This window comes from Apus apus, chromosome 2, assembly GCF_020740795.1.
Source record: "Apus apus isolate bApuApu2 chromosome 2, bApuApu2.pri.cur, whole genome shotgun sequence".
Classification (NCBI taxonomy): domain Eukaryota; kingdom Metazoa; phylum Chordata; class Aves; order Apodiformes; family Apodidae; genus Apus; species Apus apus.
The window spans coordinates 84,056,042-84,075,986 of NC_067283.1; the positions used below are offsets into that span (position 1 = coordinate 84,056,042).

The 19,945-nt window shown below is 45.1% G+C and overlaps 1 protein-coding gene across 1 annotated transcript; it reads right to left on the reverse strand.

Annotated features, from left to right (window-relative positions):
* Positions 1-748: 748 nt before the first annotated feature.
* On the reverse strand, positions 749-19,372 carry UBE2QL1 (ubiquitin conjugating enzyme E2 Q family like 1). Its single transcript, XM_051610014.1, has 3 exons — positions 19,004-19,372; positions 17,732-18,588; positions 749-2,074 (listed from the first exon to the last, which is right to left on the reverse strand). Exons 2-3 carry the CDS (start codon positions 18,554-18,556, stop codon positions 1,943-1,945), a joined length of 957 nt encoding a protein of 318 aa, XP_051465974.1. The 5' UTR covers positions 18,557-18,588; positions 19,004-19,372; the 3' UTR covers positions 749-1,942.
* Positions 19,373-19,945: the final 573 nt, after the last annotated feature.

Genomic DNA, 19,945 nt, shown 5'->3' on the forward strand with positions numbered 1-19,945 from the left:
AAGACACATTCCGCTGCTGCATGCAAAGAATTGAGGGGAAAAAGGATATATACATTGATTATAGTATTGTCTTCAAGAACAAAGCAGGGCGAGAAAAATCACAGAAAGATCTGTGCAGATCTGTGGTACAAAGCATTTCCATTTATAACTGAGACACACCAAGTGGGAACCACAAATGGTCAGAAAAAGAGAAGAGGCAGCTGGTGGAGATGAGCAGAAGTGCAAGAAACCAGACATGTCCACCAAACTGAGTAGCTCTAACCAACAGTAACTATTTTGGTGAAGGCTTTGCTTATTTTCCTCCCTATCTAGCTAACAGCTATACTGGCGAAGCACCTATAGATAAACTGAGCAGTGTTTTTGCAAAAATATCTGCTGTGCTGCTTCTTTGCTTGCATTTGAACTCCCTTTGCCCTTCATTACTGTTTTGTTCTTCTCCACTGTGTGTAGTTTAAATCAGACTCCAAACCCCAAAACTCTCTGCATAGTGTTCACTGTTGCTGTAATACCATCAGAAACTGGTCAACCCTTTTGATTTGGTCTTGTGTTAGCCACAGAGTGGCAAGTTTTCAAACACATAGCTTTCCCCCCCCTCTCCAAATTAACCTTACAATCGATATCGTCCTGCTTTCAATTAAAATATAACCACAGCAGATACATCTATGAGGTGCCTCGAATTCCACAGTAGAAAATCCATTACCTTGAATACAAAAGTGGGATAAAATGATTCAATTCCTGAGGCAACAGAAACGATACTGGTGATTTTATTCAGCATGTGTCCAATACGATTTTCCATTCTGAATCCACATTTTTAATGCTTTTCTTATACCACTCTAAACGTTACCTTCAGCTTTTATGGAGTCCTTTAGAAAGTTTTTTTTCAAGTTGTTTACCAGAAAATGTAAATTTTAATGATTAAATAATAAGACATTTATATACATCAGTGGGTTTTCTCAGATACTGGGCTCTAAGTACATACAATGTCTATTGAGTGAAAATAAAAAAGAAAATTCCAGTCATGCAAATAATCTTACAAACCACGTTCCATTTGCTTTGAAAATTTTTACTCTGTTCTGTCATATAATTTTAAAATTAAGCAGATAATTTTTAAGGTTGCTTTGTCCATTTCCATTAATTTGTTTTGCCATTTTGAAGAACTGACAGGCCACATGCTACTGCAGAAGGTACTGGTGGAGTAATAATGGTTCTGCTACCACCAACCACTCCAAATCCTGGTGTGGATGTGTTTAAAAAAACCACCTAACCTTCAGCTGACTGCACTGGTTTATTTCTGAACAGCACATCACAATATCAGCATAGATAGCACACTGTAACCAGTCAGGTGATTCCACTTAATAATTTTTCAACACTAGGACCTTTCAGCATTTTAATTCTGGTTTCATTTATGAATTCAAGGTCATATATAGAGCACAAATGAGGTCTAAATTTAGTCACAGCAGACCACAGTTCCACATAAAGACAAATCTTCAAGTTATGTTGACCTGCTAGGAGACAAAGATAAAACAGCACAGCAAACATGTACTTGCAATGCACTGCTTCCCTATTAAATATTAACTGTTTCATTTACATTTAAATGAACTGAGCAGCAATGGATAGACTTTTCAGAACTGCCGTTTGGTGCTGCTGTCATGGAAAGAAGCTGAAGACAATGTGGGCTGTATGGGGGCAAATGACGCAATCTCAGCATCCGCTCAAGTGACTTCAATGATGACCGTTCTCCAGTCTTGAAATATAATCCTACACACCAATTTTTTTTTCCTCTCCCTCTGTAAACACATCTGTTCATAAATAACTTAGATGTCTCCTTGACATTCATGGTATGTAACTGAAGCTGAAGTAGAAAAGGATGGGTGGTGTACAGCACTGAGGAGATGTCACAGTACTTTTGTTCAGCATTTTTTATAAGTGCAGGTTGCTAACATCAGCCGTCAGAGACAGGCGGGGTCACCCACCCATATTTTTCATGGGTCTTCACCAAACTCTTAAATGTTGCTTCAGCTTCCTTTCGACTGAATGACTTTTTTGATTTGCCAGCTTTTCTGCAGATACGGCCCTGCACCAAACAGAAAAGAAAACCTTCATTAAACACGCGTACACGCAGCTGGAAGCCACGGCTTAACTTTTCAATGCGCCAGGCCAAGAAGCTTTCAGGGTTCCCAAACTGAGGCAGACAAATACATTATTAAAGATGATTAAAAATAACACGCAGTAAAGGGAGAAAAAAAAACCCAAAAACATCTGCCGGGCTACTTCTTCCCAGTGAGCCCCCGTGCTGGCACACCGCCCTGCATGCAGCAAGCCGTGCCACATGGCTCGCCTCCCCCTCTGCTGCACTGGGACCCCTGCAAACCAACACAGAAAGAAATCTGTCATGCAGACCTTCACACCCACCCCGTGGGTTCAGGGGTGCAACCCTCAGAGCACAAGGGCTGCGAGGAGCATACCAATACATCATGGGAACAGCACCTGGGAGCAGCAAGGCTCTGCTTCCCACCAGCTCTGGGTTTGTAAGAGACCCCCATTGACCTTTCAAGCTGCAGGAGAGGAAGGGGCTCCCCAACATGGAGCCCCTCTGGTCCCCCAGGGCGAATGGCTGTGGGTGGAGAAGGGGGCAGGTTGCTGTGAGCAGTGCTGAGGTACCAGCTTGGGGGCTGGAGAGATGCAAAGAGGTTTCAAACCAATTTCGATGCCACACTCTTAACATAGTCCAAGGTTGAGTATCATGGAGTCAATGACCCTGAAGAACCATCATAAAAGCAGAGTGTTTCTCTGTAGCACATCTCAGGGCTACCCGTATCTCACATCCCACGCCCTGCTGCCAACACAAAGCATCACTAAAAATTACATCCATCCCACAAACACACTCCTTTCTTCTTCTTCTTCTAATTTGACTTGTGAGAAATGAAGAGCCCTGACGTCTCTTAAAGGCAGAAGCACCTTAAAACCAACTTGATTCCAGCCTACATAAAAAATTCTAATTTATTACCCCTTCATGACAAGTTTGATCATAAATACAAATATACACATATAAAAATACTGCATCTTTATTACTTCACAATCAAATATTAGCTCTAAATGCAAGGCAGAATGTAATTTCAAATCCTTGTTTGGCAACAGAGACATTTACTGAGTTATTAATAGCTTACCTTATTTTGCACATTGATCCATGTCAATTAGCAGAGACACAAGAAAGAAATATAGCTGCAGATTTATTCCACTCTACAGCAATTTAAAGTATTTACACCTATTGGATTTGTTACAAAAAAAAAGTTTAATAAAGTCACAAGTAAAACAATTTTAGTAACTGTTTGATAGACTGCACTGGAAGGCTTTTAAAAAAATAATTGGTATTTTATGAGCAGATAACTTCTCTGGAGATACTCAGAACCAGCCTGGATGCAGTCCTGTGTAATGTGCTCTGGGCAATCCTGCTTTAGCAGGGGAGCTGGACTGGATGATCTCTAGAGGTCCCTTCCAACTCCAATGATTTTGTGTTAATATATTACTGTGTTATAATTATTAAGCACCAAATAAGTATGTTATTTCTTTTTCCATTCTTCTGCTCAAAATGATGCATCAAGTTGCATCTTTTGCTTCCCATATTTTACTGCCCAACTGGAATTCAAACAGAAAATTGTCATTTGTAATCACATGCAACAAATAATACTGAGAAAATAATCAGGTATATCTAGGGGAAAAAAAAAAAAAGCAAGGGGAGGGTAAAGAAAACAAACTCTCTCCTCAAAGTATCAAACTTATTTTTACAGACTGAAACGAGTAAGATGGCCCTGGAGTGTGGACAAATAATTTTGTTCTAGAAAGCTGTCACAATATTGCACCAATATGGCTTTCTGTTCAGCACAGGTCCTATTATAATAAAATTACGGACACATAAGATACAAAAGCTGTTTCCTACTCCTGTTTTAATAAGTCATTTTTCTGTGCAGTTTGACTTCTCTTTCATAGCCTACCTTAACTAAAGATTAGGAATAGCCTCTAATTCCCACGTCCATTTATTCACAGCCAATTTATACCCATTTGGTTTCCACAAAAAATAGTTATTTTACCTCACAATGCTTTTCCTCGCCTATCTCCCTAGTTGCCACTCAAATACGATGTATTTCCTCTTTAAATACCCCTTGATGGACTAAACAACAAGACATTGTCCTCCTCCCCATACTAATTTGGCAATTAGTATTTCCCAAATAAGGATGATCTGAATGGTACTCGATTTAACCCCACTAATACATTTTCTTAGAAAATATTCCTTTTTAGTTGTGACAAAAGCAATGGTTAAATAAAACTGGGTAATACATTTTTAAAATTTCAATGACTAATTCTCTCACATATCCTACATAAGTAGTTTTGTTGTTACAAAACATGTTTCATCTTTTCTTCCTAATCTGAGCTTTTGCTGGAAGCATACTTAAGGAAACACAGGAAAAGATGAAGCAAAGTGCAACGGAGGATGAAATCAGCACAGGAAATGCTGTCCTCAAAACCTCACCAGTTAAACACTTTTGAAAGTAAATAAAAACTTACAGTACAACTTAATTTCTGCATATGATCTGTTTGCCATCTGTTGTCTTATACATAGGATTTTTTATCTTTTAAGGATTTGATACCTTCTGAACGGTGTGCATAGCACCTAGCACAGTATGATCCGTGTCTTCCACAGCTTTATCAAAGTATTAATCTAGAAACAGGATCTTTGCCTTGAGATCAGCTGTCTCTCATGCTCAGTGTCAGCTACTTACTGCTTTCAAACAAGGGAAGTAAGAACTCTTTGGTGTTGCAATAATGCAGTAAATATCATCACATCATCTAAAATATTCCTGGAGCCACAGCAGGTGAAATGAGCATCATTCTCCGTGTTTCTTCTCATACTTCCTTGTTACTAATGTAACAGATCATTAAATCCACTTATAAAATGCATTTTGGTGCCACATGCAGGTTGGATGTAAACCATATTATCAAGGAGCAGCTAATTATACCCCACTGAAGTCCATGTATTTCTATATTTATACAGAAACTATGGGTGGCATGGTTAGCACTGTCTCTTATTAATCAATATCCTGCCAGGTAATTATAATTTGGATAAAATTTAACCTCGTGGACTGAAAGTTTCTCTTTTTGGTGCCTCGAGTAAACCTGAGCTAAAAAGAAAGAACTCAACACAGTTCAGGTGCTTCTGAGTCTATACTCGGGTGGTTATCTACTGTCTTAGTATTTTTTAGGTTTTTACGGTTCCCACAAAACTCTTCTGAAGTTTAACTAAAAAATGGCATTTGGACACAATTATAAGTGTCAAACATTTTAACAGGTACCATTAGCAGCTCTAACTACAGTTTATTTTCAGACTGCTACTTAAACAGGCACTCTGGTCAGGAGACTATGAGCAGCTGCATTCTGTTAATATGATAAATATGGGAAATACAGTATGTAAATACCGTGCTGGCCACAGCTGCATGTGTGCAACTGCACTTTGACCAGTCTCTAAACCATGCACTAAACCAGTCACTACTGCCCCGGTAAGGAATACAGATCATTTGCAGGGTCAATGTTTTGACGTGTCCAGCACCAAATAAAAACAAAACAAAACAAACAACAAGATCAAAACATTCCACAAAAGCTTAAGAACAACAGAGAAAACGGAAGAAAGTATTTCATAGAGGTAGTAAAGTTGACTTTAGCTCTGAAAAGTCACAACCAGGAGCTTATTTAAAAACTTGCAATACTTTCAGACACTCACAGAGCACTTTACATAAAGGGATAGCTGGAAACCTAATTAAAATAAAGAGCTGAGGAGAACATTCCAGACTTTGCCATCTGCTGTGACTTCATGTACTTATAAAGATATAATTTTAACAAGCTAGAAACATGAAAGGTGAAAGCAATGCCACAGCATCTAAGTGGTTTACACAGCCACGCTGAAATGCAGGGCTCATGTGCTGCACTCAGCCTCCTCACTGGCTTGTGCTCCTACTGTGCCGAGTGAGCAATTGTGTGCCACTTACCTACTCCCACCCAAACTACTGAGCTTGAACAAACACATGGTAAGGATCCACTCTAGAACCCTGATAATGGTGAGCAGAAAAACCTCCAGGAGCACAGGCTGCTGCAGGGAGGCGTTCTCAGGACCCTGGCCATACAGAGGGACTGCTCCGTCCTGCCATATTCAGCAGAACACCTGAGGTCAATCTCACATGCGATCTGGCACCCACATTTACTGAGCACTGGGAGCAAATCTGGAACGTTTTCTACTTCTCAGTGATGCTGTAATAGTCTCCATGTATTTCCAGTCATGAATACATCAGCATGGTCTCCCCTTGAGAACACCATGTGACACTGAAGCGCATCCTCGGCAATATCCATCTCTGCATCTAGTAGCTCTTTAATGTCCTTCAGCATAGTTATCAGCAATGTGCCATATCTTTTATTCCTCAACAACACATCACAAAGTGGTCTGAAGTCAGAGTTAAGTCCTGGACTGAGGTACCAAATATGAAGCCTGAAGCTCTTTAGCCCTGTAATCCCAGTACAATCACACATCTATCTGCCTACATCTGGCCTGTGTGTCCTGAAAATCAGTCCTGACATTTATTTCTAGAATCAAGATGGCCTCAAGGCAGCAAGGAAGAGATTTATCTCCCTCATCAAACCAGCTGTAGTAGCTCCCAGACCAAAACCCAACAGTTTTGACATAGCACACAGTGATAGGTGTGCTTCCATGTCCTACCTGGAGGGACAGGACTACATAACGGTGACTGGCCTTTCATAGGATCATACCATCACAAGTGATGGCTGGAGAAGGGACCTCTGCAGGTCTTTTAAGTCTGACTTAGCTGGAGCTGAGCTGCCAAAGGTTAGCTGTGGCACTGTGTAGCTGGGCCCCGAATCCTTCGAGGTTGTGTTCAGTCCTCTCTTGATTCAAGTCTCTGTGTTACTAGGTCTCAGATTTTCAGATTTATTGTACATAGCCATGAGCCCCTACAGGACTGAGGTTATTCTGGAAACAGCCTAAAGCCCTGTGCTACATATCTCTGAGATGCCACAACACACGCTTCAGGCACAGATGAACTATTTTTCCTGGATTGTTTAACAAAAAGTTGTATTCATTGCAAACAACACACAGCTAACAGGCTCACGAGCAGGCAAGCTTTCACATTGTTAGCACTGGTCTTAACATGAACTCTTCAGCCCTGCATTCCTTTCATTAATCCTGGATATGCAAATAATTCAAGGCTGGTCTTCCAAGGGAAAATCATACCTGCCTTCTGCACATGGGGCTAAATGTGGCTGAGCATAAGGGTGTTTGGGTACAATTTCATTTTGTTCTTTCATCTCTCAAGAGATCTCTACAGCAGGCTCTGGTGACTCACTTCTAGGTAAATGCCAAGAGACTGAAAACAACCACAGGTTTAAAAAGGTGCACAAAAGGCTGTAGGAAGTCACTGTGCCACACACACTGCACCTGTGGTGATCCCTTCAAGGACAGGAAGGACACCCACAAGGATATACCCATATAGGGGTTAGAACTAGATGACTCAAACCATTCTATGATCTTATGATTTTCCAAGCCTGTTGCAGGCTTCTTCATGGATGATGCAAAACCTATGTATTTTCTAAGAGCTGGAGCACACTATGAGTCTCCAGTACATGACCTGTTTCACTAACGTACCAGTGATTTGGGCCTCAACTGCTCAAAGCCGCAGATTATGCAAAAATACTAAAATATTTTCTGATAAGTAACAGAGGAATACACTGCTTAAGACTGAACCAGTCTTATTCTGGAATACTAACACCAATTTTCAGAGAAAAATATTTCCACTGGCTTTAGGGAAGCATTCAAAAGCAGAGCAACACTAAAGTAAGCTACTGTCATGCTCTCAGTGCAATGATTGCAATGTGTCACAACATCATTGCTAGAGCACAATATGCACAATCTCTCCTCCCCAATTACATGGTTTGTATTTTTTTTTCCTTCATGTACTGATGAGGCAGTTAATTATGTCTCAAAAACTGCACACAATTTATATTGCACTGTATATAATTATTAGCTATAGCTTAAACAAAGCAGTATAGAAAATGATGCAGACAAATACTGTTAATGTTGCAGCACAAATGAATTAAAAATAGGATGTTTTCCTGCAAATGTGTAATTTCTGAAGCAGTATTTCCACGCCTTTTTTGGTCTCCTTTTTACGAATAATCCATACAAAGAAAGGAAAACTCAGCAAGTTCTGGCTTTAAAGCACCCTATAAATTGCTCCTTCTGGAAGTGTGACTGTTCTTTGTCCAGGAAAAAAGAAATCTGAGTTCCAGCTGAGTCATTATTAACGTTCACCCATCTGTGTGCAGCCTGGTGCAAGTAACTCCTAATCGACAGGAATACTTACAGCCCCAGTCCCTGTTTGACAACTACACAGCACCACGCTCCTCTTCCTCACCTTTCCCTAAATAAAGAAATTCCCTTCCTGCATTGGCTAAAGAGCAAGAACATTTTGACAGCCCGTCCACATTCTTGGAAGGTGCCTCTAGAACCTCCAGGGCCAAAGATGCCATCTTACAACATGGTGGGTTTACATTAAAGAGATGGTCCCTGTCCCTTGCCAACAAATGGGCACCTGCAAGGCTAGATGACGAAGGGTCATTGTCTCTGTCAATCTTCCACTGATATTTCCACGGAGGCTCCCTGGACTACCTCTTTGTGGAACCAGGTACCACCATGGTTATTAAGGCTGAGTCTAGGCGAAAAGGCTGGGAGCATGACAGCCCCTCTTTGCATCAGCCCACAGGTGCTCCACAACAGCAACCTGAAGTTTCTCAAGTTAAACACAGCCACGGGTGTAAAGCCAACCAGAGCAAAGCAAACCATCCTTAATGACAGGCTGTAAAGGTGAAGGAGCCACAACCTAGACAACTAGGTCTATTGTCCTGGTTTGAGCCAGGATGAAGCCAATTTTCCTTTTTACTGATATTTTTTTTTCCTTCAGTGAGCTTTCTTTTAACTAGCAACATTCTGTTCTAGCTAGGCTGATAAGACATTGGAATGTTTTTCTAACTGCTGGGTCTTCAAGGTCGCACCTTCGCTCTGCTGGCTCAGACACGACTGGGAGATCTGTGACCCCCCCGTAGGAGGCTGAGTTAGACAGACAGCAAAACTGGCCAGAGATATTCCATTCCATATATCTATGTAAGCTCAGAGGAAGGTCAGAGATCACAGAAGACAACTTCCTTCCTTCTTCTTCCCTTCTCTTCCGTCCATGGCCGGTGTCCGGGGAGGACTCCGTCCATCCAGCACCGTCGACCCCCAGGCTCGAGCTCTCCTGACCCTCATCACTCTCCGCTTCCTCCAGCAGCAGCTCCGGGATTCCTCGGGACTGTTCCAGCTCAGGGGAGTGTGGTGGGAGTTGCTGGGGGTGGGGGGAGGCGAGAGGCTCTTGCACATACCTGAACATATCTGTATATAATTGTATATATTTTCTTATATCATTAGTATTTCATTAAATCTGTGTAGTTTAGTTTTCAATCCAGCCCAAGGCTCTCTCTTTTTCTCTCTCTTCTTCCCTACCTGGGTAGGAGGGGGAGGGGATTGAGAGCATTGTTGTCGGACCTGAGTCAAACGGTGTCATCTATTTTCACATTTCCCAAAGTTTCACCGTGACAAAAAAAACCAAAAACCCGGTGTAAAAAGCAAACTACCTCTGGAAACATTCATCGAGCTAAGACCAAATCTGCAAAGTTTAGAGTCACAAGCTGTTGTGCTTTTTCCCCTGCACACTTTCACAAATTTGTCAGTCTCTTGACTATGACATGTATTGTACTGATGCACATGGATATCTATGAAGCCCCTATCTCTGAGTGTTTTATGTATGTATCCTCAAATGAGCTTTGTAAAGAGGATTATCTGTACTTCACAGGTGGGAAAGAGGAATAGAGTGAAGTTATATGACTTGCCCATGACTGCACCTTAAGTCAGTGGCAAAAACTGGAAGTCAAACTCAGATTACCTTTCCTCAGCCTAAGTGCTCTAACTGTGTAATACCCTCCCCCTCACAATAATTATAGAACATTTCAATTCTAGGCATATTTTAATAGAGATAATATTGTCAAATTTCTATTTATAGGAATTCACAGGAAATGTGAAAAATTAGTAACATCAATTCCCTCAGCTTTGTGATGCTTTAGGTTTTTTTATCGGCATGGATTACGGAAATAAGCCCTGCACTTCTTACTGCAGCTGGAGGTTTCTGACCATTTGTAACACAAACCTAGAAACAGGAGAAGTATCTAGTCATTCCACAGCTCGTAACACCTGGCTATGAGAAGCATCTGAGCTCCAGGCCGTTTTGTAGCACAGGCTTACTCTTGCTTCCTCTGGTTTGTTTTCACTAATCTTTGAATGCAGATTTGGGCTTGTGACTGATTTGTAATTCTATCAAGGAGACACTGCAGAAGTTCCAGGGGTTCTGGATAGCCTGTGCAGAAGAGGTTTAAATCAAAGATCATAAATATTAACAACGTGTAGCAAAATAATGAAGCCAATAAAAAGGCATTTTCCAAGGACAGACTGAATGGGCACAAGGTGTGCCACACATGGCTGAGGACAGGCACACCTGATGTACCTCAGTTTGGCTTTTAACTAGAATAAAGCAAATCAGACTGTCTACTCCATCCTGTTTCAGGCAGACCAATAGGGACTGCAAATTCATTTTCATCAAAGCACACCTTTGTTTCTCCCCAGCTTACACCTTCTCAATTCCCAGTGCAGTGCTGGTTTGTTTTACTGCCAGCCAGTTTAGATAACAATACCATCACCTTCCCATGCTCCTTGTCCTGCAACTTCCAGGATCTATTCAATTGCCACTGTTTCCAGTCAAGAGTTAAAGACTGACACTGTGGAGTGCTCAGCACCCTCCAGAAATTACTCTGTGGAGCAGGACTGAACCAGGTGTCAGACCAGCCCCAAGCCACATGCTTTCAAAAACTACAATGATATTCAACAGAAAACTGGTATTCCGTTGACAAGAAAGACAAATGGATCCTGTGCACATTAAATTTAAAATATATTTTGAGCCATTCAGACAGCATAATCACTGTAGCTCCTTAAGTTCTCCCTGTTTAACCACGGAGTAATTGCACCTGGAAATCCTTCCATCCTCCTTCATGCCTGATATCAGCATTACCATTTTGCCAGATGCAGGAAAAGGTAATTTGTGAACTGGAGATTGCATGTGAAGGACTGAGTATGTCAAGGAAAAGAGAAGATCTTCACTGACTCTCATCAGCCCAAAGGAGCTTAGATGGGAAAAGAAATGCAGCTAATATTACATTACTTAAGCAACGTTCCACTCTGTGAGAGCAGATTCCCACTCAGGGGACAAGCCTTGGGTCACACCTGGCACTGAGACTCCCATGATACAAGGGCCAGGATTACTGTGGAGTTACAAATATTTCATCTGAAGTCTCTGGTCATGCAGGGAAATCCCTGGGCATCGTGTAGATGCTAAGAAATCTGCATATTTTCAAGGCTAGTCTGTATAGGGAAGGGTAAATCTTCCTCAGAAAAGAAAGTGTGTTATTCAGGTTACTCCTCCAGGCTTTATGCATTTGAAAAAATATAATTATTCAACAAAGTACCTGACAAAACACCAAAATGCTACACAGTTCTATCTGAACACCCAAAGAAGAAAACGAGGACTTCTTTTATAATTCAGGCTAGAAGAATCTTGCTCTTCTGAGGAAATTTTATTTTCTTGCGATCCAAAGTGGCAACTCTTTTAAAGTCTTATTTAGGAGATCAGTCAAGTATTGCCAGAAAGAATTATTTCTGTCTGGCATAAAAGCATGTTTAAAATAAGCAGTTTGTTTCAATTTAGCAATTTAGCTTATTTGATTATGATTTTAACAGTAAGGATGATAGCTGAAAGCATTTTAAAATTCTCCTTGAAGAGGTAAAATGGATATTATGTTCCCCTTGCTTTTTAAAATAATTAAAACAGCCTCCTACTTCAATGGGCTGGAATCCCTGTGTCTTCATTCCTCTCAGAAGAATTTATTTGCATAATAATAGTGGATAGTCAGAACAGCAATATATCAGAGTACACATGAACAATGTTTTTCCCAGCCCATTCATCAGTCCCAGCATCTCAACTTAGTGAATATATATGCTCCCACTTAAAACTTCAGCTTGAAAATCCTCAGTTTCTCAATTGCAATAAAAGAGAAATGTTAGAAGGCCTATATATCTGATTTTCCTCTGCAGCTAAACAATATTCTTTGTTACCTCCTTGGCCCAGCATTTACAGCTTTTCAGGGGAACAAGCTCCATAATATATTCTTTGTCTGTAGTCTTTGTATATGAGTTGATGTGCTTTTCAAACACAGACCTACAAAAACATTTCTTCCCTTGATGATAACTGGCATCATTTACTCAGGCAACTAAAACTGAAAGCAAAAATGCAAGCCACTTTTATTTTTAAAGGCCCTAATATGATACAATGGCTCCAAGTAATTCAGACACCACTGTGTTCTCAATACATTTCTGCAGCCTTTGAGATTAGCTGATTTATTAATGGGCTGCAGCCCTCAAACCCAGCATCTGGAGTATGAAAACCCATGGATTTGCAATTAATTTCAGTTATACGTATTTGAAAGACCTGGAGTCTGCTGACCTCCTGGACACCACGCAAGTCCCATCTGCTATCTGCTCACTCATACTTTCATTTGAAAGGATGAAGAGAGAGTAGTTTAGACTATGATTAACGGCTACCTTCTGTATCTGTCTCTCATAGAGAAGACCATTTCTTCTTTTTCTATCTGGCAGAAGTCAGATGGGATACTTGCATTTTTTAAATGGAAAGATAAATCAATGTAACGGTCATACAAGGCATGCACCTCTTGAAGCAAACTAATGGGATTCCACTGGCGTATTTATAGTATTACAATACAAAGGATGAAAGTACTATATAGCAAAAATTTATATTTGAATTCAGAAAAACTTCCTATAGAAAATGAAGTCTTAGTTGCAAATTATGTTTAGGTTTTGATTTAAACCATTACACAGAAGCCCATCATGGCAAGAATACGAGTAAGTAGCGGCTCCCCATTCCTATTTCAGTATCACCTGGCAAAATTTTTATCCTTCTTCTATTCACTGGAAGAATAAGGGAGTGTGTTCCTCAAAATGAAGAACACACAATCTGAAGAGTTGTCAGTTACATGAGAGCTGCCGCTGGCGGGCAGTCCTGGCCCAGCCTCCAACAGCATGAAGAAGGGACTCATAAAAAGGAGGACAAGGCTGCTGGTCAAGATTACTGCAAGTCCCCAAGACATCAGGTGCAGCTGTGTTAGTAATTCTCAATAAAAAATAATCCCTGATGCCTTATTTGGGCATTGGCATATATAGCTCTCTCTTCTCTTAAATTTCCACCAAGCCAGCATGAAATCATTACCATGAGCAGCAATACGTCTATTAGAGGACAAAAAATCCTTTTCCACTTTTGGACAAAGTCTGCTCCTTTTCATTTGGGACTGCATCACCTGCAGTGTTTTCTAAGAGATGAATGATTCCTCCTGGGAACACGGGCACTGGTCTCAAGCCTGTCTGTTACTTGAGGAGAGCCATGATGTACTTCCTGCTTTTTCATCACTCTCCTATGACTTGTCCTTTCCCCCCTTCCTTCCTTCAGTTATTAATGTTACTGTGACAATGACACTGTTATCAGGAAGCAGAGAGTGACAGACTAGTTTTTAAATCCATCTCTTAAATTACCAATAAACTGTTTTAAAGGGTGCTGCTAAGAAAGAGTAATGCTCAAAAGGCCACTCCCACAGCCTGGACAGAAAGACAGACACAGGCGGCTCTGCCTAGACAGGCATGTGGAACAGTTGCCTCCAGGACAACAAACAACTGGTATTTACATGACTTTGTTAGCATCACTCCACCTTCTTGGCTGACACCCCAGCTCCTGCTCACAGCCACCATTGTGCCGGTTCGGCAGGGCTGAGCTTTCGCCCTGGTGATGGGAGCCAGCGAGCAGCTGACTCTGCAGGAAGCAAGGACAAAGTTATCCTCTCAAAACCAAGGCTACAGTTGAGCTAAGGACAACACCAAGTTTTTTAAAGTAAGATTCTGGATCCCAGACAGATAAACAGTCTTAGGCCTTTGATGTACTGAGAATTCCCCTCAAGATACTGACTAGAGCTGTGTGAATAATTGATTTTCTCAGCTGAACAGCTGAAGCGACCAACCAAACAAACCCCAACTTGTTTGTTAATTAACGTTTTTTTCCCTTGAAAACTCAGGGCGGGGGGGGGAAGTGTAGTTTGGGACTGTTGAATTGTTTCATTCAGACAGAAATTGTCTCTTTTCCATTTTACACATTTAAACTAAAAGCACTTAAAACTACAATACTAGATTCATCACAGGAGGCAGGAGTATGCATCCCGTAAGGCATCTCAAGTAATGTCACGGGAGGCATATGGTTCCTGCTTAGTGAAATCTGAAAAAACAGCCACCCCACTTTAAAATTCAGTCCCTGGAGGACATGTTCAGGTTTAGGAACCTGGACCCACATTTCTCTCCATACAAAGGCAATTTGGAAACGTAATGGAAAAATACTACCACCTAATTTCTGTGTTGCACACTTGTGACTCCTTGTGGATCTAACTCAAGTCAAATGTTCACCTGTGAGATGTCAGGATGACTTATCTCAATTTTCCTTTACTCTGCTAAAAGGTCTGTGAAATCTATTTAAAAAAATCTGAATTTGGCAAGAGTCTTGATTTTCCGAAAACGTATTTCCAGTGTTAGTCTGCTATTTGATCACATCATAAAAGAAAAAGGGTATGTATGTTCACAGGTTACTATTAGCTCTGACAGAACAACAGAAGTGCTGTGTGTCTCTCTGAAGAATGAGCAGAGAGACGAAGAGTTCCAGCTAGCTCAGAAAAACGAGACTGATGAGAAATGCTGAATTGAATCAGCCACCTCGGTTTTATCACACAAGCTGCCAAAAGGGGAAGGGTGCGCTGGCGGGAAGCTCAGCCCTGCCTACTCACGCTGGCGCCCGCGCTGGCGAGGCATGCTGTCAGATGCGTCACCAGCTCAAGTCTTCATCACGATTTCACCCTCAATCATGACGCTGCGAACCAGTGAGATTTCTCTGGAAGGTCCCATCTTCCCCACTGGCACCAGCAGGGCCCCATCTCCCACCTGGCCTCCTGGCTGCCGCCATTTGCTCACGCAGGGTCACTGGAAGCGGTGGAGAATAGCCCCTGCCCTTCCAGCCTTTCTGATGAATATCAAGTATGCTGAATATTCCACACAATCGCAGTTTGCAGGCTGCTTTCAGAAATCACAGAACTAAGCTGGAGTTAGCCACCACTACCGTTCAGGATGCTCCCCGCAGGCACCAAGAGTAGCCACAGCATGGCAAGAGTTACCCAACACCAGCCCTGCAGCTCCAGGGAACACAGCGCCTCAGCTCTCAACATTTCAGCAGCTCTATTTTCATTTGTCTTTTTAAAAATTACGGTCAAAAGCAGGTTACCTGTAGCATGGAAAGTGCCCGGGGGTGTGGGAGTGCCTGCTGTGCCATCAGCGCCATTATGCAAGGGAGCCGGGGTTACATAAGGAGGGGTGTACGATGACAGCAACGTGGCTCTGGTGACACGGAGCCCGGCTATGACAGCAGGCTGGCAGCACATCACGGGCTGCTCTTCTGTAACCCACAAATTAAATTCATTGTCAGCGCCTCCTATTAACCTTCCCACTTGGAATGAACAATCCAAGATGCCAAAATGTGAATGTTACACCTATTTAACTACTAAGTCACTGGCGGCAATTTATTTCTGCCTTTCTTTTTTCCAGTCCCACAACCATTCCCATTTTTTATAATTAACTCCCTAAACTTCTGGAAGAATATTACTGAAACTCTTGCATTTGAAATGTGTGTTTATTAGCAACAAATATTCTCTGTTATCAGAAATTACTACTGCTTTCTGGGAATCTGGGAAGTGGTTTAGGGAAGAAAATTGTCAGATTATATAGTTTAATATTATGATAATAATTTATTACTAATAAAACAATTCAGTGCTTTTCTTCACTGGGCCATTTTATAAGCCAGTATATCTTAATTTAACTTTTTACATGCAACATTCAATACAGCAGAAAGGTGCTGAATTTAAAAAAAAAGAAAAAAAAGAGATAATGTAGCATTGTCCTTCTAAATCCTTGTTTAAAATTATAACTATAATCTCTATAAAAAGAGATGGGTTAAAAAACAGTGACACCTGGTAAGAGTAGCTACAGAACTTTAACACACCCCAGGCTCGATGTAAATTAAGACTTTTTTTTTTTTCTGGTCGATGTTTTTTATATTCCAAGGTGACCTGGGAAACCTGACCTCTTCAAATGGAAGGCAGAGAAAAATACTATCTAATTAAAAAAAGGAGCAGTAGGCCAAAATCAAACAGAGAAAAAAGAGGAAAGGCCACTTACAAAAGAGTTAATTAAATAATCAAAATTAATTTGCAGTTCTAAAAGAAGCCAAGCCTTTATTTCTGCTCACGCAAGCAGCTCCGTAGAGGCAAAGAGGAGAAACCTCATTTTTAAGCAAATGAAAAACATGCTATTATTTACTCTTTCCCCTGTCCTCCCCAAGATATGAGTTCAAGAGGTTACTCAGCATCATTTACTGACTGATGTGGAGCTGTGCATGTCCCCTGGGCTCAAGGGCATTCATGAAGTGAGTAGGAAAACGTCCCTGTCAGAACCATGTGTATGGTGCCCACTACAACAGCCACAACGAAGGACTGGATACCAGCTTCACCAGCAGTATTTACCCATTTATTAATAAAGGCTTATGGAATACTTCTCAGGATATTTTGCAGGACAAAGGAAAAAAAAAATAAATAGCATAAAACACACTGATCCAGCTCGGACGAGATCCTCCACCCGGGATCTGCCGGGAGAGGAGAGCTGGCAGGAGCCGTCTGGCTGCTGCAACTGCAGTTCGTACCCGAAACTACTTGCTCCCTTCAGGCAGGGAGATTTTGAACCGGGGCGACTTTGCCGGCAGCAATTCCAGGTGTGACCCCGCGCCACGTCTCTGCCCCAAGCGCGGGGCCGCCCGCTCCGCACCCCCGGGGGATGCTGTGCAGGACAGCACCAGACAAAGACCTGGGGCAGCAGCTCCAGCGTCGCGCCCGACGCCAGCGGCAGCACTTCCCGAAGGAGAGCAGCCAGCATGGCCGACTGGTTGGGGAAGGGCAGGAGGTGGAGGACTCCCAGTTACGAATTCCAAACCTCACCGGAGCCTCGAAAGCCCCTTTTGCTTTGGGGCGAGGGAGGTGCCCCTCGGGGGCAACGGGCATGACATCCTGGTGCCACACGCAGCAGGGACAAGCACAGGGAAAAAAGACAGGCAGGACACCATGGGTGCATGTGGCCCTCCAAGCTGCCCCGTACCTCCACTGCACCCGCCTGAGAAGAGACCCCAGAGAAAAAAAACCAAACAACAAACACCTGTGTCCCTGCCTCCTTCCCACCAGTGATGCCAGGTCCTCGCAGGAGCTCTGTCACCCAGGCCTGGCCAAGGTCATCCACAGGCAGGCCCCGACCCGCTGCCCTTTGGGGATCCCATGGCACGAACACACGCATCCCCGCCACACGCAGGCTGAGCCAGAGCCCACGGCCCCTTACCTGCCCCTTGACCAGGCTGGCGGCGAACTGCCTCATCACGGCCTCCACGGTGTAGGCACTGGACCAGCCGCGGGGGGTGAGCAGCTCCATGCAGATGGCTCCGCCGTCGAGGACGTAGCCGTTCTCCAGGCGGGGGCTAAGCACCCTCATGAAGGGCGGCGAGAAGGGGAAGTTGTCGGGGAAGGTGAGGTTGAGCAGGATGTACTCTGTGTTGGTCTCCTTCATGTCCTGCCACAGCACCGAGTCCTTGTCCACCTGGTGCAGCTTCACGTTCCAGTCGAAGAGGCTCTCGTCGACCAGCTCCACCGAGATGAAGCGGTCGCTGAGCCGCGCGATGTCCTGCAGCTCCTTCATCAGCCGCCGGGTCCGCACCTGCGTGCAGTGCTGCTGCCGGCCCACGGGCGCCAGCGGCCCCGACCCCGACGGCAGCGGCACCAGCGGCGCCGGCCCCGACCCGCAGCCGGATCCGGAGCCGGGGCCGGGGCGCTGCGCTGCCTCCTTGCCGGCGCCGGGCTCCCTGGCCGCCTCCCGCGGCTTCTCCCTGCCGCCGCCCGAGCGCGGCTGGGGGGGCTGCTTGGCGAGCTCCGGCGCCTTCTTGTTCTTGTGGCCCCCGGGGCTGCTCTCGCTGCTGCTGCTGCTGCAGCCGCCGCCGCCGCCGCCCCCGAGGGGACCCTGCGGCTGCGGCTTGTTGTTGCTGTTCTTCTGGTTGCCTCTGCCCCTGAGCGAGGAGCCCTGCTGGCTGCTGCGGTGGTGGTGGTGCTTGGGGTCCTCTGTGTCCCGGTTGTGCAGCCGGATCAGCCCGATTTTCCGCAGCAGAGTGGCCATGTTGTGCGCGGCTCTGGCTCCCTCCCTCTCGCCTTTATGGGTTGAGTAGGGGTTTATTAATTTAAAGCCCCGCTCGGCGGATTTGCTGCTCAGGGCGGGGTGGGGGGGGGGGGGGGTGTAGAAAGGGGAGGCGGCGCTGGTCGGGCGGCGAGGCCCCTCTCCCGCCGGTGTGGGCGCCCGGGGCGCGGGTGGCGGGGAGAGACCGGCGGCGGCGGGGCTGCCGCGGGGAGGGTGTGCGGCCACGGCCGCCGCTCAAACGCCTCCCCTCGCTAGGGCAGCTGCGGGCAGCATCGCACCAGTGGGGCTGCTCCCGGGGACATCACGGCCCCGCTGCCGTGCCCATGGTCCCGTAAAAAAAAAGGGAAAGGGGGGGGGGTGGAAAAAAAACCACCACAACCAAAAAAAAGAAAAACAAAAAAAAAAAAACAAAGAAGAAGAAAACCCTACCCGAAGCACCGGCGAGGGAAAGCCGCCCTCCCCCCAGCCAGCGGGCGAAACCGCCTGCGCTGCAGATGGCTTCCCCCAGCACCTTCGGCCCGCAGCCCGCCGAGCCAATCCCCGGCGGCTCCCCGGCGGGCCGGTCCCCGCGCCGGGCGCGGCGCCTCCCCCCGGGATGGGGAGGGGGAGAGCCGGGCAGGGGGAGAGCCCGGCAGCGGCAGCCCCGGCCTTCGCGCCCTCCCGCAGCGGCGGAGCGTCCTCCGCCCCTTTGTTCGGCGGGGGGGAGAGGGGCCGCTGGGGGCAGCCCTGCCGCAGCCCCCGCCGCGCCCCCCGCGCTGCCTCCGCGCCTGGCGGCCCCGCCGCTGCTGCGGGCCTCGGCGGGGCGGGGGCGGGGCGGCGGGCGGCGGGGCCCGCACCGCAGCAGCAGCAGCAGCAGCAGCGCCGCCGCCCGGCCGCGCCGTCCCGCTCCGCTCCGCTCCGCCCCGCGCTGCGGCACCGCGGGCCGTGCGGGGAGCGCGGGGAGCGCGGAGCGGCGGCGAGGGGCAGCCAAGCCTCGGGGCGGGCGGTGGGTTGCGGGCAGCCCGGGAAGCAGCCGTGGGTGCGTGGGGAGGTGCCGTCCGTGTCCACGTGTGTGTGCGTGTGTTGTCGCTCACACGGCTAGGAAGTGATCTATATCGTCACACTTGGGGTTTGGTAGGCACGTGTGTATAGCGCGTATGTAATGCAGAGAGATAAAAACTGTGTGGTCACGAGGAGGGGCGTGACTGCACTTAACTGCGTCTGTGTATATGTATTTAGCTTCCATACGTCTACACACCTAAACATGTACAATTACACACACAAAGCATATGCCCATAAAAGCTGATGTATGAACGTGGCTTAAAGAAAGATACAAATACATACGTGTGTATGTATTTCTGTATTTTTGGTGCTGGGGATGATGTGACCATC